Raw genomic sequence first — 26,939 nt, 5'->3', positions numbered from 1 at the left:
AGAGAGAGAAATTACAATCAAATAAAATTCTCCCTAATATTTGGCTAACTGGCTCTGATTTTAATGAGCAGCATGAAGTAATTTTGGCTTTTTTATATTAAATTTGGTTTATGCATTTTTTAACATTATATCAACCGCACAAAGGCTGTAAATTATTTTATTTATTTATGATTATATGAATTTAAAAAATTGACATGTTCTTAGTTCTTATTATTTTTTCTTTTTCAGCACAAACATCTAAAATTAATGAAAAAAAAAAACACTTACCTGACAAAATCAAATTTCGTTTTATCGGTTAGTGTGTAGAATAAAAATTTATATCTTTTTTACTAGTTAATATTAAAAGAGGAGAAAAATGGTCTTGAGTCTTAATCAGAAATAGTTTTTGTATTGCAAATTTTTGAAATTTTTCTAAGCCATCACTTTTTGGCGCTTGAGGAGCCACTGTTCAGATAGCTGAACAAAAAAAATCAGCGGTTCCAAGGCCGTGCGTGACGTCACTGCTACTTCACGTCCCCAGCTGATCGGGGGCCGGTCGTCGTGTTTTTCTCTCTCTCTCATTTTTGCTTATTTTCGCCCACAACTTTCGATTTCCTTTGCATTTATTCCCTAGCATTTGGCCCCTGGGTTGACCTTCGACCCCACAATGGCTTCCCGAATCTGTTCGCTGGCCGGAAGAGGCCTCCGACAAATCCTTTTGGTGAGCACTGAAAAAATCAAAACTCTGTCTCTAAACTTTTTGACAATTAATCCGAATCGAATTTCAGCCGAAATACTCACAACAATCCTTTGTGCGGAGTTTGCGGGTGTCGCCACACTTGCTGGCCACGGTGCCATTCAACCTGTCGGACATCGGCGAGGGCATCAAAGAAGTGACCGTCAAAGAATGGTTTGTCGAGGAGGGCCAGAAAGTGGCGCAATTTGATAATATCTGCGAGGTGCAGAGCGACAAGGCCTCGGTCACAATCACCAGTCGCTTCGACGGTGTTGTCAAAAAGCTGCACTACAAGGTCGAGGACGTGGCCCTCGTTGGAAAGCCTCTGGTTGACATAGAAGTTGACGGTTCTGAGGAGGAAAAGTCTTCCAGCTCATCTTCGAGCAGTTCTTCAGGTTTGCTATAAAAATCTAACTTGGACTCAATAAATTCATAATAATTGGATTTGAAATCTTTCAGACAGTGACGGTGAAATAAAGACAACAGCTCCTGAGTTAAGTGCAGAGGAATTGATGCCAACTCTTTTCAAATCCCTGGCAACCCCAGCTGTCCGCAGAATAGCCATGGAACACAAAGTATTTAATATTTTATCAGAAAATCGATAGAAAGAATACATTAAAAAATTTCAGATCCAATTGGTTGATATCAATGGAACTGGTAGAGGGGGCAGAGTTCTTAAAGAAGATATTTTGGCCTTCATCGATGCGAAAAAAGGACCTCCGAAAGTTGTCTGCAAGGCCGAGGAGGACAGGGTCGAGCCCATCAAGGGTGTCATGAAGGGAATGGCCAGAACCATGACCGCTGCTTTAGTAAGTGGATAAAAACTTTTATCATGTCAAACAAAACTCATCATTTGGAACAAGAGTCAGTAAATCTATCATAATAATTAATTATTGCAGCTTGATTTTGTGAACGTAATCAAATTTTATTATAAGACCTTTTTTTAAATCCTAAATTAATGCTAGAAAAAGAGTATTTTAATTTTTCCTTTAATTTTTTTTTTCAAAATTCCCTTATCGGCCGTGCTCGAGACCATTGGTCTCGGCCGGTCTCGGTAGGTTTAAGGTCCATATACGCATTTTTTTTTTTAATTATGAAATAATTTTGTTTCTCATTTTTTAAATTTTGTTTTTTATTCTAGGAAATACCTCACTTTGTGTACAGCGACGAAATCAATGTTGACAATCTGGTCAGTGTCCGGCAGCAGCTGAAGGAGGCCTCGTTCAGTCGAGGCGGAGTCAAACTCACCTACATGCCTTTCCTGATCAAGGCAGCCTCCCTGGCGCTCAAACACTTCCCAGTCGTCAACTCCTCTGTGGACAGCAAGTGCGAAAACATAATTTACAAGGCAGACCACAACATCGGCGTCGCCATGGACACTCCTCTCGGACTTGTCGTGCCCAACATAAAAAAGGTCCAGTCCCTGTCGGTCTTTGACGTTGCTGCCGAACTCAATAGACTGATGGTACTTGGCATGAAAGGCTCCTTGAAGCAGGAGGACATCACTGGAGGAACATTTAGCCTTTCAAATATTGGGATTGTAAGTTTCGACTTAAAATTTACACAATTATGCAATGACTAAAAAAAAATCTTCAAATTTTTCCATGTTTTACCTTGTTCTTCTTATTTATAATTGTAGATTTAACATGTATTGTGCCCAAGGTTAATTGAATCTTATGTGTCATATTTTCAATTAGATTCTTGGATTTAGATATAAAACTAAAATATTTTATTCTTCAGATTGGTGGAACGTACACAAAACCTGTAATTCTCCCGCCAGAAGTGGCAATCGGCGGCATTGGCAAAATTCAAAAGTTACCACGATTCGACTCTACCGGTAATGTGGTTGCGGCAAACATCATGGTTGTCAGCTGGGCGGCTGACCACAGAGTGCTGGACGGCGTCACTATGGCCAAATTCTCCAACATGTGGAAGCACTACGTGGAGAATCCTCACAGCATGCTGCTCGACCTCAAGTAAAAATTGCAGCTGTTTATATATAATTTTTTTTCTTCATTTATTCGAATCAAAAGCTATTATAGAAATATATTTAAAGACTAGGCAAGCTCAATTTTGCAACCTGCTGAGGAATGAAAAAGTGCCATTATGACAGATTTATTTTTATATTCTTGCCCGAATCCTTTGCAAATTAATCCCTGCCAAGTCTTGCTCGGTTTAATGTAAACCATGACAAGTGTCAAAATTTCAAATTTACAAGTCGGAAAGCAGCTCAGGAGAATCTCGAAAGTGCCTTATTATAACATTATACAAAAGAAGAATCTATTTTTTAAATTTGTTGCCATGATTTAACTGTTTTTGTAGAAAACGTTGACAATAAAATCTGAAAGTTATCATGTATGTATAATTGTTGAAACAATCCGCTTGTTATTTGTTATTCCTCAAATTAAATAATAATAATTGTTACATTAATAATTAGGTTTTTCAGTATAATTAAACTAAATTTAGTGCATTGTTGAAACGTGTTTTTTATTTATTTTATTGTAGGAGTCACCGCGCAAATAAAAAATTTACATGCGTCTTACATTACACGAAGTATCAAACTTGTATGTATTTTTTTCACCATGAGAATCAAGCGTACTTGAAATTTGTATCATCGAGAAACAAAATCTCACATTCTTGTTATTCTTTCTTTTTTGAATTGGGAACACATTGAGGAGGAAACAAAAAATCATATCAATTAATCAATGTATGCAGTAAACAGCAGCTCTCTCAGAAAGGAAGAAATTGTTGTTTCGAGACAATCATCAGTCATATTATTTTATATGTAATTATATATAATTAACAATCGAATGACTTATTATGTACACTCATATTTCATAGACATAACAACTTTTGTTTCTTTTCGCTTATGTACCTGTTGTTTTTATGCTCTAATATGATTTTTAAGGTTTACACTCACACAGCAAGTACTGGAAATGTTTGTTAACCGCACAGACAACAGAAGAACAACAGAAATCGGCTCCATCAATTTTTTTTCACATACTGCTCTGTCATTATGGAGTTTGGGATAATCATTCGTTTTTAATTACGCTTAAAATTCTGTATATAGATTTGTAATTTTTGACGAGTAGCTCGTGCGCGTGGTAAAACCAACTGGCAAAACTTTTTTACACTAATGCTCAACGCAATTAGGGGTCAAACGAAGGAATGCATTTCATGCAACTGGGGATTAGTTGATTTTACAACGAACACGGAGCAGTAGTTTTTTTAAAAAACACCAAACCGAAATATCCAGGGGCAAATTGTCTAACTTGCTATAGCTTGAATATTACGAGTTTTTATACAAATTTTAAATCTCCCTAAGAATTTAAGAGGTGCGCGTTATTTAATATTTACGACTCTCTGCCTAGGGTGACTCTCTTCATTTTTAAAGCTCCCTTACAATGGAAATGTAATTTAACTGGAAGCAAGTCAAGTAATAAAAAGAAATAACAAAACGAATCACGCCACATACAAATGAAATTCACAATTTTTCTCAGCACAGATGAACCAAAATTTACATTTGGAAAATGCATATCTGTTTACGCAGGAAGTGCACTTTTCACTAAAAATTCAACACTTTTTTTTCACTGACACGTGATTGAAACTTTTGGCAACCGGAGTTGATCATTAAACGATAATTTGTACGAGACGTGAGGCGCAAATTGAGCTTTAATACAGTGGACCTTCGTCCCGGAACTCATTCATGAGACCACAATATGATGGATGAACAAAACGGTAATGCAATTGAGATACATTAATAAAATGCACATAATTTGGCGAGAAGACAAATGAACTGCAATCAATGAATTAACAATTAATCAGTCATACATTCATAATGTGACTAGGAATGCATCTAGAACAATTCTATTGGAACATGAAACACCAAATAGTCCCTCGTCCGCGCCGCTCATGGCTTGAGCGCCTTCCGAAGCAATCAATGTTTTTTAAGTACTTTGTACTGCCCTTGGCCAGAATTGCAGACACTCAGATCAGGGTCTTTGACCATGTCATAATTTCAAAAAATCATATAAAAACATCAAAAAAATTTCCGAGGCGTAGTCAAATGAAATTAAAAAAGAAAAAAAAAATTACAAAAAACGTAGTAACAATCAGAAACTTTAAAATTTTAATGAGGCCAAAACCCAATCTTGGAGCTCTATTACTTTTTCTTCCCAGCCTTGCCATTCATTTTCTTGGCGACTTTGGGTGCTGTGGGACCGCAACAGGCGCAAGACGTCCTGGGCTTCACCGCCCTCTTTGCCTTGGCGGCCTCATCACCTGAGCCGTCCGTGTCCGCAGCCTCATCCTCCTTCCTGCTTTTCAAGGCCGCAAACGGCCTCGTCAGACACAATTTCCGGCGTTTAGGAGACTCGTCGCCAGCAGCGCTGCTATCCTCACTTCCTCCGTCAGTGGCGGCACCACGACCATTGACCTCGGCGCCGTTTCGACGCCGCTGTTGTTGCTGCTGCTGTTGCTGCTGATGACAAGTGTCTAAGTATGAGAGACTGGAGTCGCTGTTATTGGACAATTCAAAGGGCAGGTCGGCGTCAGGAAAGAGTTCAGAGGTACTGGGTGCATCCACGCCCAGGTCCTCACACTCCTCGGACAAGCTTTTCTGCATGTTGTCTTGACGCACAAGTCTGCGTTTCTTTTCCTGCAGGGGCGTGGTGCACTTTGCCGGCACCGACTTGACCCTCAAAGGCGCGGCAGCTTTGGTTTCTGGGACGGGAGACTGTGATGCTGAATGGGCATTGGTTTCTTCTTCTTCCTCCTCGCCTGAAATGAATTGGAAATTTTAATTCAAAATATTGTTATAAATTAATTATTAATTTGGTTAGTAGGATTATGTAATTGATTGTGTACATTTAACTTTAAACTACTTGATAATTAATGGAGATTTTAAACAACAAAATGTGTCAGCAGAAAAGAACATTTGGTTTTAATTTGACATTAATTTATTTTGGAATAGTGATTAAAAATTGAAAAACTGATTTAGAGAAAAACTCAACATTTCTCATACTGAGAGTCTTTAGGTAAACCAAAACCAATAGCTCCAATCCAAAAGTGTTTTGTTAGTTTGTAAGTAAATTAATCTATCAACTTGTGTGACTACCTGTGCAAACTTAACATGTCCGTTGCTTCGGCCTTATTAAAACACGAACTAAAACAAGAGAAATGAAAAGAAACAAATGAAAAAAAGTAAAAACCAACAACTGAAAATTTCCAAACTCTTCTCACAAAGGCCAACTTACTTGGCTCAACCTTGACGTGCTCCTCAACCTGAGTCTTCAAGGTTTCTCCCTGCAGCAGGGTCTCGATCAAAGTGTTGTCCACCTCCTTTTTGATGCCCTGAGAGGCAAACGGCATTACAACTGGCTGCTGCGTCTGCACCCCTGACAAAGACTGCGTCGACATGACTGGAAGCTTGACACTTCTGACGGACTGGAAGTTGATCAACTGCTCGGGCTTGCACATCTGCTGCAGCAGCAAGGTTGGCGCCGAGGTGAGCGCCCGCAGGTTGCTGTTGTGCGCTGGAATGACCCGGAACAACTTTTGGCCTGGAGTCTTCCCAACAACCTGCAACAGAAGAAAATTTTATGGTTATAACATTAATTATCCAGCAAGTGAAATAGAAAAAGGTAAAAAAATCCAACAAAAGTTATAAATGAAAGAGGAAAATAAAAGGAGAGGCATAGGGCAATAAGATCAAAATTTTATTTTAAAATGAGAGTCAAGACTTTAAGAGAAAGGATGAAATAATGATACAAATCAGCGTTAAAAATATTTTTAGAAACACACATAAATCAAATAAAGAATATCGGCAGCACACAAGGTAAAACACACTCATAAAATATAAAACCATATTAAAAAGTCTGAAGAAGAGCATCATTTTAAACAATGAACCACTTCTTCAACATCATGAAATGTTATATATATTTAAAATTTAACACATGGCATAGAGAGGTTTTACGTAAAGGAAACAGATCTATATGGTGCACAATGGTGCAGAAAAAAGTAAACAAGGACAATAAAGGTAACCAAAAACGTCAAAACACTAATAATTGAAAATTAATAAAAATAGCATTCAACAAGTTTTCAGGAGCTTTAGACTGACCATTAGTTGCCTCTGCAGGACGAGCGGTTTTGACTGTGAAACTGGAATGGCAATAGCAACAGTGGGGGCGGGCTGTGGAGGCGGCTCTACAGCTGGAGGAGCAGGGGGCGACTCGGCAGGTAAGGACGAGCCAGATTCGCTGACCGAGTCGTGCTCCTCGCTGTCCTGGGCCAAGTTGCTCGAACTGTCCTCACTTGGCACATGCTCGTCAGCCTCTTTGGCCTTCTTCTTGCGCTTTGGGCTTGGGTTGGTGGGCGGGTTTGAACGCCTCCTGGGGGCAGGCTTGTTGTTGAGGTCAGGCGAGTTTCTCAACTGCTCGGTGTATTCGCTCAGAATTTCATAAATACGCTTCTGCGTCTGCTCGTCCTCTACAGAGGCCTTTGGAGGAGTCTTGGTGGGGGCGGCTGCTTTCGGTGTGGAACTTGAAGAAGCAGGGGCGGGAGAGTTTGTGCTCAGGGGAGGGGACGTTGTTGAAGTGGCCACCGTCGCCTTCGGAGGAGGCACTTTCTTGGCAGGCGCTGCTTTCGAGACGGTTGCTGTCGTCTTTGGGAAGGCAAGAGGGGGCGGCTGCGAAAAGTGGGCTGTAGTGGGGGTTGTAGTCACCACTGTTGTCACCGTGGGGGTGGGTGTTGGGGCTGGTGGGGTTGGCGTGGCAGCTGGTTCTGGCCGGTTGTTGCTGCTGCCGTCTCGCTCCTTCACACTTCTCAAGACGGCGTCAAACTCCCGCAGCTCGTTTTCCAACTGGCTGTTATTAGAAGGAGCAGGGGTTGCTTCTTGGGGTCTCTTGACAGGCCGTTTGAGCCCCGAGGTGCCGGGCTGGACTTCAGGCCTGAGTCTGTCTGTCAGGATGATGTTTGAGCCTTGCTTGAAGCACATTATTCTGCCCTCCCGACCTGCCAGGGCGGAAGCCAGTTGAGGGTGTGCCTGAATGAGGGCCTCCAAACTGCTCTGCGTGATTTGGACAGGGGTGGCCATTCGAAGAAGACTTGCTTGATTTGTCACAGTCCTAGACTGGCCAGATGTGACTTGCTGCTGTTGGACTGGCTGCGAAGTGGCCACTGCTTGCTGCACTGCAGGAGTTGGTTGCGCAGGAGGCTGAGGGGCTGCTTGTGGGGTAACCTGAGGAGTCCCCTGGGTTTGAGGCTGCTGCTGGAAATTCTTTCCAAAGACCTGCTGGAACTTTGGTAGTTGCTCTGTTGGAGCAGTGTTGGTTGCTGGACCGTTTGACGGCTGCTGCGGAGGTGGGGGCGGTTCAGGAGGCGGCTGGCTGACTGTCGGGGAAGAGTTTGTCTGTGGCGGTGGTACTCCTTGACCAACCTGCACCACCTGAAGAATTACAATAGATATTATTACTAATTGAATAAACTCTAAAATAGAATATTAAAAAAATTAAAAAAAAAAACCTTTAATTTCATATTTTTTTAAGTCACATCTGTAAATTTTAGAATTATAATTAACTTTTAAATTAAACAAAAGATTTTATCATTAAAAAACGCGTGGTTTTTTACCTGAACAGTCGGATTTAGCGGAGCAGGTGTGAAGTTTTCCATTGATCTGATTCCCGGAACAATAGCCAATAGTCTCTTGTGAGACAAGGAGGACAGTCCGTTTCTGATGATGCTCACCTTGACCTTTGGCTGCAGGTTCTGGCCTGCTAAGCTAGGCGCACTTTCCTTCACTGCTGTGCTATTGTGCTTGAGAATTCGTAGTTTGCTGATCAGATCCAAGTTAGGTTTCCTATTGCCAAACTCTGGCTTGGGATCCTTAGTTCGCGATGGGTATGTGTAACGCACAGGTTGCGTCAGCTGTGGTTCAGAGTTAGATTCGCCCTCACTGCTACTCACTACCAATACTGTTCTCTGATATACATCCAAATCATCCGAAAAGTCTGATTCGGATGAGGACACAGTCCGCACCTTCTTTGGCTTGGGTTCACCATCGGAGTAATTGTCGCTCAACCCAAAGTCAATCTCTTCATACCCGTCAGACTCCTTTGCTCTGTTTCTCCGCGTCAGTCTGTCTTGGTGGATATCCTCGTAGTCCATGTAGACAGGCACCTGTCATGAATAAAGAAGTCAATAACTTTGCAAAAAACAATTATATCTTTATTTATTTCCTTACCTTTGCATGCTTCAGCTCCTCTTTTTTGTACCTAACCCTCTCAGGGTCCTTGAGGTACTCTGTGCAGAGATTCTTCAGCTCATCCCATTTGGTTTCCCACTTGAGCAGCTGCCACCGAGCTGAGTTCAGAATGATAAGGAGATCGTCACACACATCATCATTGCAGCCTATTGTTTCTCCAGTGAGACTCAGCATGCCGACTGCTCCATTGGCATCTTCGTTTGGCGCAATCTTCTCCAGTTCATCAAGTCCCTCGGGTGTTGGTCGCAAGGAGAAGGCAGTGAGCAGGCACTCTCGGTAGGCGGCCATGCAGTCTTGCACCAAGTCTCCGAGCAGGAGGAACTCCTCGGCCAGTCTGTGTTCGGCCTCCAGAACTTCTCGTTTCAGATCGGCTCTCACTTTATCGATGTCGGGCTCCTCACCAGACTCAGTGGCCACTTTCAAATTGTCTCTGTCCTGAATGTGCTTTTTAACCTCATTGTGACCTTCGTTTAATCGTCGAATTATCATCTGTAGAAGGTCGCTGTTTAGGTAGGAACGAGGCCCAAGCTAAAATCGTGTTTTAGAGGGAATAAAGTAAATTCATTTCATGATAGTTTTTTAACCGACCTGGGTTTGGATTGCCTTGCACATGAGATATGCGTGAAGAGTGGATGCGGCCGTGTCTCCGTACCGAGTGATCTGCATTTGCATCTCCGATTCGGGTGTTGCCCACTCCATGTTCAGCGCAAGCCACTTCTTGGCCACAACAAACACCTGATCCTCTTCAGATTTGAGAACACTTTCTTTGACCAACACTTGAGTTAGCAGGTGGTTAATGATGGACTGGCTGGCTCGCTTCATCCCATTTTTCTTGAGGAGAGTACTCGGCGCCAGAGTTTCGAGCCGAGAGTACCTCTGGAGAAGTTGCAGTCCATACTCTACTTTCAGATCATGAAGAACCTGAAATGGTAAATGAAGTTTTTTGAAAACGCTCTGATTCAGTTTTCCAAAATATCTACCTCCTCGCAAAACTCCTTGATGAGTTTGAATTTGTACAGTAGACCCACATAGTAGTCGAAAAAGAGGTTTTGATCCTCCTCTTCCAGGTTTTGCAGACATTTCATGCAAACCCTGGCCAGGTTCAGTGCCAAGAAGGCAGAGGCTTTTACCAGAATGGACAGTCTAGTGGTCAGCACTTCTACAGGCTGCGAGTTAATATACTCCACAACTGAAAACGATTGAAAATAATTAATAAAAAAATCATTTTGCCTTTAAAATAAGGTCTTACTTTGATTATTCAAGACTGGATAAGCTGGAGGCAGCTGCTTGCTTTCGCTGTCCAGCTTGTCTCCTTTCGCAGTCTGAATGGTGCTGTTCAGAAACTCGACTAGCGTACTGTCCCATGGGTCTTTGATTAGTCTGGCTAATATTCTACATCTCTCTGAGGCTAAAGGAGACTTTTTCTCTAATTTATTGGCACATGTCTCGAGGACAGTTAGTAGACAGGTTTTGTTGATTTTTGGAATTTTCTCCCAATTTATCGAGAGGATCACTTCAAGTGTTTTCCTGCGAATCAGAAAAAGGCAAAATAAAATTTAAAAAAACCTCCGCTAGATTGATTTTGAATTAAATTTGCATACCTGTACAACTCTTCGTGATCTTTCTGAAACATGGTGACCTCATGCACTTGTCCAGCAATTCCGCCAAGGGGCTCCCAGATATTGCTGTACAAATCTTGTATAACTTTATCGTCGCTTTTGGTCTGGTCAATCTGACGGGTATGGTTTACAATTTTCTAAAACAAAGCAGGTGGAGAATAAATCAAACGCTTGACCAAACAAGAGCTGGCGAACACCAAAAATTAATGAAAAAAATAAGTCAAAATAATCGGAGAGCAAGCAAAATCGCAACAGGAAAACGCAAAACAATATACTAGGAGAACCGAAAAAAACTGACGCCGGGGGTGAAACGAAAAGTATTAACTGGGTCCTCGAAAGGACGAATCTCAACCAAAAGACACGACATAGTTGGCGGAATCGGCCCTCACCGCAAAGAGGTAGAACAGGGACGACATTCAGCGACTCGAACCGCATCCAGGACGACCGCGTTCCTTCAAAGACAGACCAAAGTTTGCTTAATTAGTGTGGGAAAAGGGGTTGGGGCGGCTTTTCGGCGCCGCCGGACGAATTCGCAAATGCCACGGCCGACGGGGGTTGGTTCCCATTTTCAGAACATGGCGGACCTCTGTTATTATTAATACACCCCGACCCTCCGAGGGTGGAGGGTAGCTGCTGTCACATTCGGCCCGTTCAAAAGCCCTGAAGGTGGCACGCAGCCCGATTGCCGACCCTCTGGAAACGCCCTGAGTGCCCACAACGCACCTGCCAGACCGGGAAGTGGGCGCCGTGATGCCTGCTAATCACATTCCGGCCGCTTTGCTCATCCGCGGACATCTTTTTCGGAAAAACACTACACTCGTTCTCACGACGAAAGCAGCATCAGGGGTTGGAAAATCACACGAAATTCTTAACGAATCCACCCCCAGATGGCTCTGCTGCACGAACCCGCTTGCTTTCGCAAACAAACAGAAAGATTTGCACCTTTTTTGCCAACCAAACAAAATTAACTTTTAATTATGATCCTCAATTTGGTAATGATATTGATTTAATTACACACAAAAATATTTGAAAAATGTTTTTTTTTTAATATCATTGTGATTTAAGGTTTTAAACGATGAATAAAATTAATATTACTTTGTGAATTCACTGTATTTTGGTTAAGTTGTCTGCAGGGTTTAAAGCCCTCCACCGACAGATGGCAACACCCAACTTGCCGCAGGCCTGCTTTTAGATCCGTGCTCTTCTTATTAAATTATTTTCCTCATGTAAATAAGCCGTGGATCCTATTCGAGTCGCAGTTTTTCTTCATTTTCCGCCACAATGAACGGCCGGACGCCCAAGTCGTCGCTGATCACTGACGACTACGAGATCTCAGACAAGGTTCTGGGCCTCGGCATCAACGGCAAAGTGCTTCAGTGCTTCAGCAAACAGACCCGCCAGAAGTTTGCTCTCAAGGTAAAACGCGATAATGTATAGTTAACTCGATGGTGTGGTTTATTTGCATTCATGATTCACCATCGAGTCAATAATCAGTGACTTTTAATCAATTGAAATTTGGTGCAGGTGCTTCATGACTGCGTTAAAGCGAGACGTGAGGTCGACTTGCACTGGAGAGCCAGCGGGTGCCGGCACATCGTCAACATCATCAATGTCTACGAGAACTCCTACGGCGGACAAAAGTGCCTCTTGGTGGTCATGGAGTGGTCTGTTATCAGTTGCAAATCCTTGCGTTAAATTTACTTGCCGTTTTTATATTCAGCATGGAGGGAGGCGAGTTGTTCCAAAGAATTCAGGACAGACAGGATGGTGCTTTCAATGAAAGAGGTATGCTTTCCTTAACCCATCACTCTTAATTCATGGGAGGTTGAACAAAGGATAAGTTCTAAGGCCTGAAATGGCTTTGACTGTATGGGGAATTTATTGGCTTCTCTTATTCTAAATGTGGACAGCTGTTTGTGAAACTGTGCTGCTCAGAAAAGATCTAGATTACATAATAGGAGAGAAACCTTTTAAGAAGAAGTTACAATCCAATGTGCATAACATGCATAATATGAAAGGTAATAGTTAAGTGCTGGTTAAATAAGTTTAAAAATTGTAGCTTATTCAATAATTTTGTATCAACAAAACGCTTCATGTTATCATAGTCAGAATAAAATTTGATAACACAGACTTCTTTGGGTTGAGTGGGTAATTAGTCTAATTAGTACCTAATAGTATCTAATTTAATTAGTATATTTAGTCTGTGTTTGTTAAAAATGGAGGTTGGTCAGTTAAGGTAAAAATCAACAGTTCAAAGTTGGAAGAATAAAATGAGATGCCATTATTTAAATTAATTCTGCTTAGAGTTATCAGTCTGATTTTAGTATAGATTTGTGAAGTTATTTTTATCAAATTTATCAAAACTCTGTAACCCATTTTAAATTTTATATTTAAATTCTTGATTTTAATTAGTATGCATCATAATTACAGAGGCTGCACAGATCATGAGAGAAATCTGTTTAGCGGTTAAATACCTGCATGACATGAACATAGCGCACCGAGACCTGAAACCGGAGAACCTTCTTTACACAAAACCTGGTAATTTTCTCACATTTTATACAATTGTAAAAATTTACATTAGACTTTATTCTCTAAGGTGACGAAGGCATCCTGAAGTTGACAGACTTTGGCTTTGCGAAGGAGACGTTTACAAAAGACACTCTGCAAACACCATGTTACACCCCATACTACGTTGCACCTGAAGTTTTAGGGCCAGAAAAATATGACAAGAGCTGTGATATGTGGTCTCTTGGTGTGATAATGTACATTTTGTAAGTCCGCATTAATATTTACTGAGACTGTTTTCAATATTTTGTGTCAACTCTAGATTATGTGGGTTCCCTCCATTCTACAGCAACCACGGTCTGGCCATCTCGCCAGGTATGAAGAAGCGGATCCGCATGGGCCAGTTTGACTTCCCAGAACCTGAGTGGAAGCACGTCTCTCAAGACGCCAAAGACCTCATCAAAGGCATGCTCTGTATTGATCCCACACAGCGACTTGACATTGATCAAGTCATGAGCAACAAATGGATTGCTGTGAGTTGAAAATAACTATGTTAATTTTTTTCTCGGAGATAATCTTGAAATGTAAAATTTGGGATAATTATATGAATTGACTTTTGCTTCCTTTTCTCTTTTCAGCAATACACTGAAGTGCCTCAAACACCATTGTACACCGGCCGATTGTTGAAAGAAGGTGAGGAAATGTGGCCTGAGGTGCAGGAGGAGATGACTCGTTCGTTGGCCACAATGCGAGTTGACTACGATCAGGTGCAGGTAAAAAATCTAGAGCTGTCCAACAACCCTCTGCTCAACAAGCGTAGGAGAAGGGCAGAAGAAACTGCAGCCAATTAACTAACAGTATCGTCTTCCCGTAATGATTAAATCTACACATTTTTCTGTTACATCATTTTAACAGCCTTCAGAAGGCCACCCATGAAAGAGTGATGATTTCGCTGTTTTACCCCCTTGATTCAAATTGAAAACATCTCCCTTGCAAAGAAAGGGAGCCGATATGTATTAACCCAATACTTAACTAACACACTATCAAAAAAGATTCAAGTGCGGAACTGCATTAAAGACAGTCAAAGTACACACGGTTGTCTTTGTCACTTTTCTATTAGAAACGTGATTTTTTTTTATTATTTCCTTCCATATTTTAAACAGAACTGTTTTTCGACATTTTATTCTTTATTTTTGTCTTGTTCGGATGAGAAATTGTGTGATATAATCTGGAGTTCTTGCTAGAATTGAAATTTATTGTATTGGCAAACTGAAATAAAAATGAGCTTTAAATAACGCACACAAGTTGAATTGAACGTATTTCATGCAACAACCATGATAAAATGATAAAAAAATATATATCTAAGATCAAAGACACTTTTATTTTACATCTTAAAATTTCATATATTTTAGTCACATGTATTAAAGGATAAAATATAATCTTTTGATATATGCAAAAATTTTGCATCTCAACAACCATTTATCAATAAGGCACATTTTTGGCAAATTTAAGACATCGTCTCAATTCTCCGTGTGAATTTTACCGAATTTCCGAGTTTGGGCAAATAATAAATTTATTCTTGATACACAGAGGTACGATAAAAAATTGTTTCATAATTAGGACAAATTCGACAGCAAGGCTGTAGCAATATTAAGTTATATATATATATATATATTTCATTAAAGTTTACTTCGTTAGTATTTATTTGAAAAATTCATCAAAACATTGTTAGTATTCATTTACAAATTTTTTTGATCAAACATTTTTATGGAATAGACCTTAACATATTAAGTTCTTCTGTTAAAACGCTGGCTGAATTTTAACCAGCCGGCTAGATTAACAGCAGAGACTTGTTCAGTCTTGAAGCAGCGCGGCGCCAAAATTGACTCTGGAGGCGCCGTCGCCGGCATGTCAGCAATTTGGCCGGACGACCCGAATTGGAGGTAATTACGCGGCGGAACCAAAGCTAGGCCGAGCTAATATTTCCAGTGGCACACGCTTAATGGGATGACAAGTGAGGCCTTTCTGGCCCCGCTTCCGAGAGGGATGAGGCTGGAATTATTAATGCGGGTCGAACGAGACGCGAACTTTGTGCAGGTCATTACGCCCTGCACTGTCAGACAATAAGGGCCTTGGGTTCTTGACACAAAGAACGTACGCTGCACGCATACCCGCTAAAGAGCCCGACCGAGACCCCAGGAGGGGTTTTCTGATCTAGTTTCCACTCACTGTCGGAGAGCCCTGCTAACTTCTCTTGTCTACAAAGTCTCCCTCGGGAGATGCAAGTGGTAAAATATAGAGAGTTCAAGTGAGAGAAATGAATAGGTGCTAAAGTTGTCAAGTATTATTTTGCATGTAAGTTATTTTAAACTTTATAACATGGCCTTTTTATTTTAAAATTAAACTCTTTATTTAATCCATATTAGATTACAAAGTTTGCTCTTTGGGTAAAGCAATTAGCCCTAAATAAATTAATGACGTCGTTAGTTGGTATTCGAAAGTCGCTTTCAAACTCTCATCCCCAAATTCCCGAGCGCGCTCTTGAGCTCCGAAGGCGAGTACTTGAAACTTTTATTATTTTATTTAGTCGCTCAAGAGCCAATTAGTCGGCTCTCCAAAGCACACAAAAAGTGTAATTAATTCCGCCTGTTTTAGAAGGGTTTTTGTAAATTAGATTTTTTTCTTGAACCCTCTCTTGAGATATTTTTGGGAATCATATTTTTCCCTTAATAAAGATTTTGTCGCGGAAAATCTCAGTGATCTAATAAACTCCAGCAGCTGTCACGCGTATCAAATTTGCATAATGAGGCAAAATCCTATTAAGGAGACCACCGCGAATTCAAATTATTCCAGAAGAAAGTGTGGCGACCGCCGCGCAGTGGTTATATAATTTTGCATAAATTAATTGATTCGGGTCGAACGGTTAAATTTTTTCACGTTTGCGAAATCAAACGTGGCTTGCCAACATGCCGGCGCTGTACACTCATACCCTGAAGGAACCCGGTTTCAACCTGGACGCCTTGCAACTCAGGGTCGAGCACACGAAGAGGAGCAAGGTGCCGCCGAGCAGCAGGTGCGCCGAGTATGACAATTCACACGGACCTGAAACATAAAATTATAAAACTTTAAAATAATGAATAATAAGAAAGCTTCTTGCATTTTTCACCAATATTTTAAAATAATTGTGTTTGAGCGGGTTGTCTATCCTAATTTAAGACAATTCAGTTGAACAAAATCAGAAATGATCAGAAATTTAATTTAACACATTAAATTTTTTTGTATAGAAAAATATTAAAAAAAAATTGCATTCACATATTTTTTATAATTTTTATGATTTTAAAAATTCATCGAAATATTAAAAAAAAATTCTAAGAGAATCTAAATATGTATATCATGGAAATTACTATTTCATATTCAGAGCATGAAGAAAACGTCCATGGTGCAATTTTTTACACCAGAACTTATCAGCAATGGACTAGAAGGAAAAGAGAGCTTTATTGTCGGCCGCGAGTCCTTTGAGAAGCGCTCGTTTAGATAAAAATCAGCAAGCAATTTTGAAGGAATTCTGCCGCTCAAAGGAGAGGAGTGTAATTCAAGAAGGTCACCGAGGTCATCACACATATATTGCTGTCGGCTCAATTTTCCACAACAATCTTGACGATGAAGTAATTCTCCGAACGTAATGCAAAAAACTTGTAAATTAAGTCTTTCGCACTGTTTACAATTAGTTAATAAAATGAAAAAAAGGCCAGGCCTGGCAGTGAACGAAAAGAAAAAGCAATTAATTTTCAAGCGCCCAAGCAAATAAATTCCTCTCCCGAATCACGATGCAAATATAATTTGCTTTTTGCAAAATGAGACCCTGGACGTGATAAAGCACTAAAAAAGCTCGTGCTGAAATACGGAAAACGTAAAAAGTTGTTTGCAAACAGCACATTTCCATTCCAGTCCAAATAGGCAAACGTGGGAAATTATGCAAATATTTATTGTGTCTTTCTGCCCAACCCAATTTGCATCATAAAATCATCCCTAGCGCACAAAACACACAGGCAGGTGATCAATTATGCGCAAGCGAGAGAGAAGAGCGGCTCGTCGATAATAAAACAAAACGTGATGAGCTGCATGGCCGGCGGCCGATTCAATTAGATTCGCCTTTGCTGGCGTTCATGCAAATGCGAGGCCGCTCGGGCGGATGTACGCGCGATGATTCGATAGCGAGTTTCAAATTGGATTTGCCGCAATTCGAAACAAAAGGCGCATTTTTTGGACAGTGAACGAAACATTGGTTCCGGGAAATACCAGCATTCCAAAAATGTTATTGATTCTGCGTTTCATTAATTATAAATTTTAATTCATTTTATAAATATAAATTATAATATAGTCTGTCAAATTAATTGATGGCAAATAATTTTGAACGTTCAATAAATTTTACATCTAAAGCATTTTATTGAAGATTTAATATCTTTTTTTAATTAAGAAATTGTGGTAAAAGCTTCAATTAAATGTAAAACATCAATTTAAGGGATTTTTTTCTAAATGTGTTTAAATTGTTTAAATGCCATAAATGTCTAAGATAAAGATTGATAAAAAAAAATGAACCTGTACTAAATTGACATAAAAAAAGGAAAAAACGTGTAAAAAATTGAGGGTAAGATTTTTTTCTAGACGCGTGGAAAATTTCTGTTCATATTTCTTCACACCACTTTCACCGCTCAAAACTGGAGAATTTTCTTCGTGTTTCACGGGTGTGACACTGCCCCTGCCATTAGGAGGCATCAGCATGACGACCGTCGCGAGAGTCATGCAGGCCAAATTGAATTCTATTCTTTGCGTCGCTTTCGTTCGCAAACACCATCAGCGTCGCGCATCTGCAGCTGGCTCGTATGCCTTTCGCCGGTTTCTCTCTCAATATGTATTCAAATAACACACATTACGCCGCCCGAGGGCGATTCAATTTTGAGCTCTTTTTCACATGCAGAATTCCAGCAGCACCGACATGCAAATTATCTCCGGCGAAAAAGGAGGCGCGACTATGATAAAAATGTGCCACCGGCTGCAATCTTCCGGCTCCTAATGACGCCGCCACTTTTGCGTAGCCAACAAAAAGGGGTGCGTGAAAATTTCCTTTGCCACTTGGACGGAAATTTTTGTGGAAAAAAACAAGAACTGTTTCAAATTAAAAAAAAAAAAAAAATTGTGTCAATAAGTTTTTAGAAAAAAGTTCATGATTTTGTTTCTGATCTGCTCCAAAATGATTTTTGACAAAGAGACGAAGAATCAGACTTTTAAAAGGTGTTTAAAAAAAATTATATGAACTATTTATGTACTTTTTTTTTTTTTAAATATTTTCATGTACTTAAATTCAACAACATTAGTTAAATTTGGTATTGCACATCAGGAAATTAAAAAAATCCCAATGATTTTTTCTATAGTACAAATTTAGCAATCCGATTCCTCGAACTAATTTTAGTGAAACAAATTTAAAAAAATTTCTGATGTTAATTTGTGGATTAAAGCAATTATTGAACATTCAAGCAGCTCGCTTTCTCAGGTAAGGAGCGCCACCTACATGCTTTCTTAAAAATTTACGGCCACATTGTAAGCTTAAGTAACGCCTGCAGCTTTCAGAATTAGGCAACCTGCACGTCTGGTTGCATTGAAAATTTTAAACAGTCATAAATAAAATTTTCAGGGTTTAATGATTTACTGCGAAACGCAATTTAGCTCTGCCTACATTTTGTTTCCTGCACTCCGTTGAGACAGCAATTTTTTACACAAATGGAGCGAGTTACAGGCACAAAATTGCTTTTCCGGTCACGCGCTTGCAGTGAGGAGAAAAATAAATTATTGCAACCCTTGGGAATGCGAGAGCCTGGTAATCAAATTCACTGCAACCCGCTCGTCTGTGATGCAGAGCGTGTTGCATACCAAACTAGAAGGGACCGTTTGAGGGTTTAACTTCCATCTAAATTCAATCACCCTTTCCAAGTAGAAGAAGAGTTGAACTCATTCAATTAAGAGTCCTTGCTTGTTTTTCAAGTGCTTCCTAATCGAGTTGTAATAAAGTTTTTTGCGTCTGATCTGAAACTCATCATATATTATTTGCCACAGTAATGGGTTGTCGTTTTCGAGAAAAAAAATATGTTGTTGAAAGGAGGCAAATCAGTACTTTTTCCTTCACAGCACAAATCACAAGCTGCGAGGAACATTGCAAATTGAAAAAAACCTCCTCCGCGAGAAACATCAAAGGCAGTCGATTTCTCTGCAGACTCTTAATAAATATCTTCTTTGATGATGGAGCTTTCCCGTTGTTGTCAAATGCAAATTACTTGTCGACACGTTCTGCGTTATTAAAAATTCCAGAATGATTTTCAAATGCACTCTTCCTTGCTTGTCGTGAGCATACATTGTATGTGTTCGCGTCGCTGCTTGGAATTTTGTTTGGCCCAGGCACAAAAGGCCAACACACGCAGACGGATCGAGTGCGAGAGTTTGCCATCAGCGATTCCGCACCACTTGTGACAACGCATTAGCGAGGGGCAGTGACACAATTTGAAATATCATCAATCAAAAAGAAATTTTGATTGATGAATTCTTGTTAAACTAGTTCAGGAAAACATCTTTTAGAGATTTTCAAATTTTGCTTAAATTTCTAGACTGCTTTGGGACTTGCGACATTGCTGTCTACTTTTATATAAAAACACAAAAAAATTTCGTCTGAAATGAATTTTTAAGAAGAGAAAAACCTTTCAATGTGCTCTTTAAAAACAAAACAAAAATAGCGCTGACGTAAATTTTAGTCAAAAATTAAACTATCATCAGTTCTATGTTATTTACCTTTTTACTATGGAATTTTAACAATCAACACGCTATAAATGCCTTGTATTTTGCTTAAAAACGACAAATTGACTTTAATGAAGAAAGAAGTCCGCAAACAGGCAAGACAAAATAGTCTAATTGTAAGATAAAATGTCAAAAGAACAAATTTGCGACTTTGAAGTTTGATATTGCTAATTGGCGTTCCAGATGTTTGTTTTTAATTTTCATACTTCACAGAAGTGCTCTCTAATTACCAGTTTGCAGCAGGTACCTGCGAGCTCATTTTATTTTTACAAACGACGCAAATTAGCTTGTGTCGAGTGGTGAAACGAGCAATTTGTTTACAGAAAGGCGACAATTTGCACAAATTGCCCTACTTTGCCGGTTCCGAGCTTTCTGAATTAATCATCACGCTCCGACTAAATTTCCTCTCGCGGAGGTGGAAAGAGAGTGGGTGAAACAACCAGAGATCTTTATATATCTAGAGAAAAAGTTCACCGCAAGTTTGAACAAAGCCGCAAAAATCGGTGGTGGTAAAACCTACTTGGGCCACCCGCGGGTGGTGCCGACAGAGGAGAGAAGATGAAATATAAATTCAAATTATTTTTATCTCTCAAACGCAGCTCGGCAAAAAGCGAGATGAGAGAGCCCATAAATTTGGAAAAGCCCTCGTCGCAAGTACACCCCAAAACTTACGCTTTATAATCGTTGGTGTCGGCGAAATGTATTTCTCGCCGGGAACAAGTCCATATTCGCGCCGGGCTGCTTTTATCACCCTCGGTTTTATCGCGCTCCGGCTGCGAGAGAGAGAAAAGGGCAGCCCGGATTGAGAGAAAGAGAACGCAGCCCTATTGTATTGATGACGGTGGAAGGAAATAAATGCTTTGCACCCCTCTACGCTTAGCGTCAAGAGCTCTGGATGGAAAAAGGGTGTGTGTTTTCTGCCTCGACGCCTTTCCTCTGCCAAACGCTCGCATTTCGCGGAAACTTAAACAGGGCAGCAGGTGCAGAAAAAGAGATCGCATTAAATATTTAGAAAGGAGTGCAGAATTAGAAATTATTCATAAAAAGCGATGCGAAAATTATTGGAGCCAATTGTTTAAATATTTAGAGGAAGCAAAACTCAAAGGTTTTGTAAAAATCAACAAAATTTCTCAAGATGTGACTAAGCATCACAGAAGACAAAGAAAAAAATTATAAAAATTTAACTTTTTCAAAAGATATTTTTAGATTCACCTAGGCAAAAAACATCTCAACTCTGAAAATTACGAAGTTTTATAATTGACGTAGATTTCAAATTTACTAATCAGAGGTTTACTTGCTTCTCCTGCCAAATGGCTTAGAAACTCTAGGGGTTATAATCCTGATCTCCCGTTATGGGTCTTTAAAAGGAATTATTTTCCCCATTTTTATTACATATCCAAAATTAGAAAGCTGTCATTATAAAATATACCGTGATAATTATATTAATGAAAAAAATATCATTAATTTCGGCCCACTCTGTGAAACTTGAATATTAAATATCACAAGAATTTGATAATTAGTTTAAATTTAAAATATATTATTTCACAGTTTCATTTTTGCTTCAATTTTTAATTAAAAATTCAAGTTAAAAGTGGTTCAAAGAATAAAAATTAATTTTCATTTCATTAATTTTAAGAGCCGCCGCATGTTTGGGCTTGGATTTACATACATGTAATATCCGCTTGAGAGCTTTAACCCTCTCTGCTCTTCTTCCTTCTCAACAAGGGTCTTGCCATAATTTCCCCACATGTGCAGACAGGATTTGCACCATGCATTTGCATAACCCGCCCCTGCGGCGCAATATGTATAAAATACACGCGCGAATAATTTATATTTCATCATCTGCTTGTGCTGTGAACTACTTACCCCGCTCCTTTCCAGGACAACTCACTCAATCACCCCTGGGAGCAAGAAGTAAAACGCCAACATTCGAATCCATATCTCGGACCCATAAAAAGACAGGCTGTTTAGTTCAGGCCCATAACAATTTTCATATATATCGCGTCGTAAATTTCCAGTTTGGGCAAAGTGAAGGAGGGAGAGAGAAGAAATTCACCTGCTCCTTCACTTCTGTCTGAATAATAAAACCAGCGAGTCGAGACGGAAATTTCCTCCATGCTTTGGAGCAAAAAGGAAAATGCGTTTGATATAAAGAAAAAGACCTTTGTTTTTCATCCTCTTTGCCGAAGCTATTTTTAACGTAAAACCTTTGTCAGTTTTTTGCTGTTCTGGCTTTCAACCCTAGAAACGCATTTATTTTTTTATATCCTCGGATATTAAGTTAATTAGTGAAATGGCAGGATTTTTCCAGACCAGTTCTATTTTGCTGCGGGAGAATTCATCCCATCAATTCTCATATATTCCTCTCGGCGCGCTTTTTGCATTTTAAGCACCACGGACAGCAAAAGAGCGGATTTGGCCACATGAAATGCCTCCGCTCGCTAATCCTTTTAAAACAGCGGCCCTCGCGGCAAAAGCAGATAATGGATGTGCCTGCTGTTAAATATTAGAGGATAACACTAAAATTTTTATCTGCTGCTCTCCACTCTCTGATTCTAGCCTGTGTTGTTGACAAGAAGCAACTTTTCTAAAACCTCTTGGAAAGCAAAAGTAGGCTTTAAAAAAGATTTTTATGTACTGTGTCTCAATTTCTTGACTTTAAAGTTTATTTTTACTAAAGAAACTCGCAGAGAAACTCTTTGTAAATTATCTAATTTAATTTGTCAGTGAGGGCAAACAAAAAGCCCAATTTGGCCCATTCATCGTCACGTTATTTGAATGGCGGGTTAAATTAGCCCAGGCCAGGTTAGGCTTTTGAGTCGCCCTCAACATTAATGTATAGCATTTTATACACCCACTCTTGCAATTCCAACAGAAATTTTAAGTGTTATAAAATGAAACTTTTAATCATTACATTTGAACTGCATGTTCACAAGTTGCTTCTTGTCAACAACACATTATTATATTCAAATTGTTACACTAACATAAGAGTGTATAAATTTTCATCACTCACTGACAGAATATATTTGCACAATGTAGTGTATTTTGTATGCGCTACTTACTGTACAACAATGGACCCGATGCAAATTGAATTTGGAAACATAGCAAAACAGTGCACAATTGATGCCATAAATTTGCAACGACGGAAAATAAACAGAGTAATAATCACGAGCTCGAACCGCCAGTTGGGCAAACAAGGGTCTGCGTAATTGGGTGGTAAGAAAACGTGCATACAGAGCCGATTAATTAATTAGGCTTACCCAGTTGGTAGGGTTTGGAGAGGCCGCCGCACGCCTGCTGCACTTCGATGTTGTCCCAGCCTAGTGGGTAGAGCGCCACGCCGACCGCGATCAGCACAGCTGCAACACCAAAATCCACCTCGTTAGTTCGAAGGCAAACTGGCAGAAATTATCTGCTCGTGAAAATAAACGCGCGGTGGAGCGAGGAAATTGAAGGGAAAGGAAATAATGGAAATTGAAATTTCTCTGAAAATTATTAGGAGGAAAGTCAATCAAAGAGGGTAGTTCAGAGAGAAGGGGAAGAAATTACTGATTCCATAAAGCAAATAAAAAAAATAGAGATAATTTTCAAAGGATTTATTTCAAAAGTCAAAAGTACTTTTAAAAGAACATTAATTATTACTTTTCATGAATTTCAGTCTCAATCTGATTTTATAGATTTTTTTTATTCAATTTCCAAAAAGCTTTTCCATTGAAAAGAAAGATACGTCCCCCCCCCCCCCCAATAATGTTATGCCTTTTTTATGGACAGGATATAGTTGCAGCAATCATATTATGCAGGGACCATGCTGAAAAATAATTTTTATAAAATTAAATATATTATACAATCTAGGTTTTAGAAAGAAAAAAAAAATAAAAATTCATTTAGAAAAAGGGTTAGATCTCATTAATTAATCTCATACTATGTGAGTGCATTTTATTGTCAGACCTCTCTCTGAATTTCTTTTAAGAAATCTGCGCTCAACGCTCAACAAAGCTGAAGTAATTTCAGAGTGCAATTCAACTGAGCGGAAACGGCCACGGAATATCGCAGCGAGAGGAGATTTTTCTGCTCCATTTCTCACGAATTCGCGTTGCTAATGTAATTGAACTGCGAGGTCAATGCGGTACACCGGTATCGGCACTTCTGCAGCACAACTTTTGCCTCGAGAGCGAGCGAGCGATCGAGAGGCGCAAAGAGCACTTATTTGAGGCTCTGCCGATGCAATAAAGGCCTGACTTTCGTGGGAATCATGCTTTTCAACGACGTGCTCCCACAACATTATTTGTTTTCAATGCCCGACGAGCCATTGAGAAATCGTTTTTATTGGATTACTCCACGCTCATCCGACCGATCAAATAGAAAATAATATTGGTTTATCAGAGTAATTTTAATCCACATTTATATGAGGTAGGAATAAATCTGGTTGATTTGGAGAGTTCAATAAATTACGCGTACCTGATTTTAGATAATATATGTATAAATTGATATTGGAGTTTGTCTGATGAAACGTAAAAAATTTGAAAAATTGAAAAGAAATCAAAAGTATTATTATCAATATAATTTACTTGACATTAATTTGTAAAAAAAGTAGCAATCTCAAACTTAGAATAAAATTTACCATAGAAATGATAAAAAAAATACATTTTCACGGCAATATTTCCTAAAGAAAAGAAAATAATCCTGTTAGTTACCAGATGAATTTAATCTCGTGGATGAGTCGCTTGGAAGGGAAAAAGACGGAGGAGCAGATCGTTTATTTCCACGGTTTATGCTAATCTCCGTAATTGCGCCGGCTGTGGTGGGACTAACTTGATTCAGAAATTCCCATGAGCCAAGCTGAAAATCTATTGCATGACTTTCCAGCTCGCGTCCTTTCACCAAAAGTGAAGTCCCGCGAGATTCGCTGGTGACGCGCGAATCCATCCCTTTGGTGATCCAAAGGGTTCTTTTAATCGCTCTACTTTAGCCGGTTTGATTACCGAGTCGTGGAATAATTTTCGCAACGGATTGCGCTATTTTCGCCAGCCAGGTCTCTGTGGAACGGTTACACAGACGCGCCGTAAAATGGTTTATTGGCGCAATGCGACATCGCTCTTGCGTAGACACATTAAAAATTTCAAATCTCGCCTATAACTGTTAAGTGCGGTACATGTGATAAATGAAGCTGCGTTTAGCAGTAAAGGGGGATTGTGGTTTTAGCATCAACCACTCTGCGGCGTTCAGACTGATTAGGGAATTCCAGATAATCCCAAAAAGGTATATTGATGTGACAATTTTTCAAAGTGGAATTTATTAGGATATAAATTCTCAATTTTCTATCGTCAAATGTGTATATTGATAAATTAAAGCAACATAAATAAAATAAAATAAATTTTGTCAATTATTTTATTTTTTAATTATTTTGACAAAATATATTTTAGCATTCTAAATCTGAAACAATTTTTGGGATTTTCCACTAGTAAATTTTTGGCTTTTTTGTTTAATTTGCTGCATAGTTTCAATTCCATGAAACGTGCCGCGGCCATAAGCCCTGTAAACCCTGGTAAACCCAAAAGCTTCTATTTCAACGTCCAGTGCGGCAAAAGGTAAAAAAGTCGGCAGAGGCTATGGAGGGTGTTCTGTTTAATTCCGTCTTCCCCGAAGCGACAACCAACCCGTCGTACTCTCTCTATATGCACCTTGCAAAAGAAAGGAAGAATTCGCAGCCACCGCGACTTTACCCCCGCGCATTAATATTCAACGGCGTTCTCGGCCGTGCTCTCGTCGCCGTTATTCAAGCACAAGGCACCGCGGTAATGATCAAGTTTTAATTAAAACGCGGCCTGTTGGTTTTTCTTTGCCATTCTTTTCGCCAGTTTGTTTTTTGGGCCCTTTGTCGGAGTCAAAAGTCAGAGCACGTGCGGGTTTTTTTTGCCATTTTTGCGCGCCAAAGCGAGCGGAAAATGAGTGTACCTTTGAAACTTTCTGCGTGTGCGTCAAAAGTTAACGACTTTTCATCCCAGCCAGCGGTGCGTACGCTTTTGAATGACGACCGACTGAAATAATCATGCCGACCGGCATCACGGTATAGTTGCTGGCTGATGGAGTCCATATCGTACAATAGGGGCTTTGTGAAATTTTTATATATTGGAACTGGAATTTTTGACAAAAAAAAAAAATACCTTCGATTGTATTCAAATGTTGTTTAATAATTAATTAAAATTGATTTTATATTCAATCATCTACGAAAATATTTGTGGTGATTTTCCATTAAATTTTAATTATTAATGAGGCAGTCGAACTCATTTTCCTGAAAGTCAAAATTAATCTCTTGAAACCAATCTTTCCGCAACGATTACATTGACTGATTTTTTCAGGACAAATATTGATTTAGCTCCCAACAAAAATTACATACTTCACCCTCTTTTAAAACTTACGGAACTGAAAATCTGTCCATTTTTGTTTCAGAATTTTTTAAGAATGTTCAATCGTTACTTAAAAAACTATTTTCAGAATCTTAACTTCTGTCATTTTTCCATGCACTTTGAAGCAATTAAAATCTTCAATAATTCTTTTTAAACATATATACCAAACATACCTCCCAATATCACCGAGTTAAAAGATCTTAAATAAAGGTGATTTTTCCCAAAGTAATCTTTTCATGTTAATTTATTGACAAGTGGAAGTTTTTCAGACATCAGCATACTGAGTGAAATTTTTAGTCTGAAAATAACAAATAATGAAAAAAGATTACTAGATAGATCTCATTTTTTATGAACTTCAACTTTTGTAAATTTTTTCATACACTTCATTTATAATTTTTGAATATATATTGAATGGTCTATCTTATATCTCGTTATAAGAAGAGATTGTCTTGTGCACTGTGGTACACCAATAAGCATAAATTGTAACTGAAGTCTGAAGTGTATTAAAACTTTAAAAGAATGAATGTATCTCATCTAAACAGACAGAAATATCATTCATAAATTTAGAAAATTTCCTTTTTCCAGAAGCA

General features: G+C 39.3%; 4 protein-coding genes across 6 annotated transcripts in view; 2 read left to right on the top strand and 2 right to left on the bottom strand.

The window, feature by feature from the left end:
- Window positions 1-505: 505 nt before the first annotated feature.
- Window positions 506-3,543, top strand: LOC132205793 (lipoamide acyltransferase component of branched-chain alpha-keto acid dehydrogenase complex, mitochondrial). The gene is made up of 6 exons (XM_059635072.1): window positions 506-700; window positions 768-1,110; window positions 1,175-1,290; window positions 1,345-1,524; window positions 1,857-2,255; window positions 2,456-3,543. Exons 1-6 carry the CDS (start codon window positions 647-649, stop codon window positions 2,693-2,695), a joined length of 1,332 nt encoding a protein of 443 aa, XP_059491055.1. The 5' UTR covers window positions 506-646; the 3' UTR covers window positions 2,696-3,543.
- Window positions 3,188-11,515, bottom strand: LOC132205792 (bromodomain-containing protein 4-like). 3 transcript variants are annotated; one of them, XM_059635070.1, is made up of 11 exons: window positions 11,318-11,453; window positions 10,984-11,046; window positions 10,577-10,731; window positions 10,225-10,502; window positions 9,956-10,164; window positions 9,564-9,896; window positions 8,955-9,503; window positions 8,342-8,890; window positions 6,834-8,159; window positions 5,971-6,295; window positions 3,188-5,494 (listed from the first exon to the last, which is right to left on the bottom strand). In XM_059635070.1, the coding sequence occupies exons 2-11, from the start codon at window positions 11,008-11,010 to the stop codon at window positions 4,878-4,880; spliced, it is 4,368 nt and encodes a 1,455-aa protein (XP_059491053.1). In that variant the 5' UTR covers window positions 11,011-11,046; window positions 11,318-11,453; the 3' UTR covers window positions 3,188-4,877. The 3 variants fall into 3 exon arrangements, with proteins under 3 accessions (XP_059491053.1, XP_059491052.1, XP_059491054.1); XM_059635071.1 differs by lacking the exon at window positions 10,984-11,046 and adding an exon at window positions 5,832-5,879 and having other exon boundaries at window positions 5,358-5,494; window positions 11,318-11,515; XM_059635069.1 differs by lacking the exon at window positions 10,984-11,046 and having other exon boundaries at window positions 11,318-11,515.
- A 235-nt stretch (window positions 11,516-11,750) lies between these two features.
- LOC132192622 (MAP kinase-activated protein kinase 2) lies at window positions 11,751-14,409 on the top strand. The gene is made up of 7 exons (XM_059612660.1): window positions 11,751-12,010; window positions 12,119-12,258; window positions 12,315-12,379; window positions 13,025-13,132; window positions 13,191-13,365; window positions 13,422-13,632; window positions 13,738-14,409. Exons 1-7 carry the CDS (start codon window positions 11,876-11,878, stop codon window positions 13,948-13,950), a joined length of 1,047 nt encoding a protein of 348 aa, XP_059468643.1. The 5' UTR covers window positions 11,751-11,875; the 3' UTR covers window positions 13,951-14,409.
- The window catches only part of LOC132192623 (LHFPL tetraspan subfamily member 6 protein-like), a 33,392-nt gene continuing 20,751 nt past the window's right edge, over window positions 14,299-26,939 (bottom strand). The window contains exons 4-5 of the mRNA XM_059612661.1: window positions 23,203-23,301; window positions 14,299-16,201 (exon numbers count right to left, since the gene is read on the bottom strand). Of these exons, the coding sequence (XP_059468644.1) occupies window positions 16,083-16,201; window positions 23,203-23,301 (218 nt within the window). The 3' untranslated portion in view covers window positions 14,299-16,082. The remainder of the gene's footprint in view (window positions 16,202-23,202; window positions 23,302-26,939) is intronic.

Source organism: Neocloeon triangulifer, unplaced genomic scaffold (genome assembly GCF_031216515.1).
Source record: "Neocloeon triangulifer isolate White Clay Creek 2 clone unplaced genomic scaffold, ASM3121651v1 ptg000003l, whole genome shotgun sequence".
In the NCBI taxonomy this organism is placed as follows: domain Eukaryota; kingdom Metazoa; phylum Arthropoda; class Insecta; order Ephemeroptera; family Baetidae; genus Neocloeon; species Neocloeon triangulifer.
Note: the sequence above shows the minus strand (reverse complement) of the source record. Positions and strands in the feature narration are given on the sequence as shown.

Excerpts from the sequence above, each read along its gene's own strand:
- LOC132205793 (XM_059635072.1), top strand. The coding sequence starts at position 647 with ATGGCTTCCCGAATCTGTTCGCTGGCCGGAAGAGGCCTCCGACAAATC. Across the intron at positions 1,291-1,344 it reads GAATAGCCATGGAACACAAA|ATCCAATTGGTTGATATCAA; the intron begins GTATTTAATATT and ends AAAAAATTTCAG. Across the intron at positions 2,256-2,455 it reads GCCTTTCAAATATTGGGATT|ATTGGTGGAACGTACACAAA; the intron begins GTAAGTTTCGAC and ends TTTATTCTTCAG.
- LOC132205792 (XM_059635069.1), bottom strand. The coding sequence starts at position 11,389 with ATGTCCGCGGATGAGCAAAGCGGCCGGAATGTGATTAGCAGGCATCAC. Across the intron at positions 8,891-8,954 it reads AGGAGCTGAAGCATGCAAAG|GTGCCTGTCTACATGGACTA; the intron begins GTAAGGAAATAA and ends TATTCATGACAG. Across the intron at positions 8,160-8,341 it reads CGCTAAATCCGACTGTTCAG|GTGGTGCAGGTTGGTCAAGG; the intron begins GTAAAAAACCAC and ends GTAATTCTTCAG.
- LOC132192622 (XM_059612660.1), top strand. The coding sequence starts at position 11,876 with ATGAACGGCCGGACGCCCAAGTCGTCGCTGATCACTGACGACTACGAG. Across the intron at positions 12,259-12,314 it reads CTCTTGGTGGTCATGGAGTG|CATGGAGGGAGGCGAGTTGT; the intron begins GTCTGTTATCAG and ends TTTTATATTCAG. Across the intron at positions 13,366-13,421 it reads GGTGTGATAATGTACATTTT|ATTATGTGGGTTCCCTCCAT; the intron begins GTAAGTCCGCAT and ends TGTCAACTCTAG.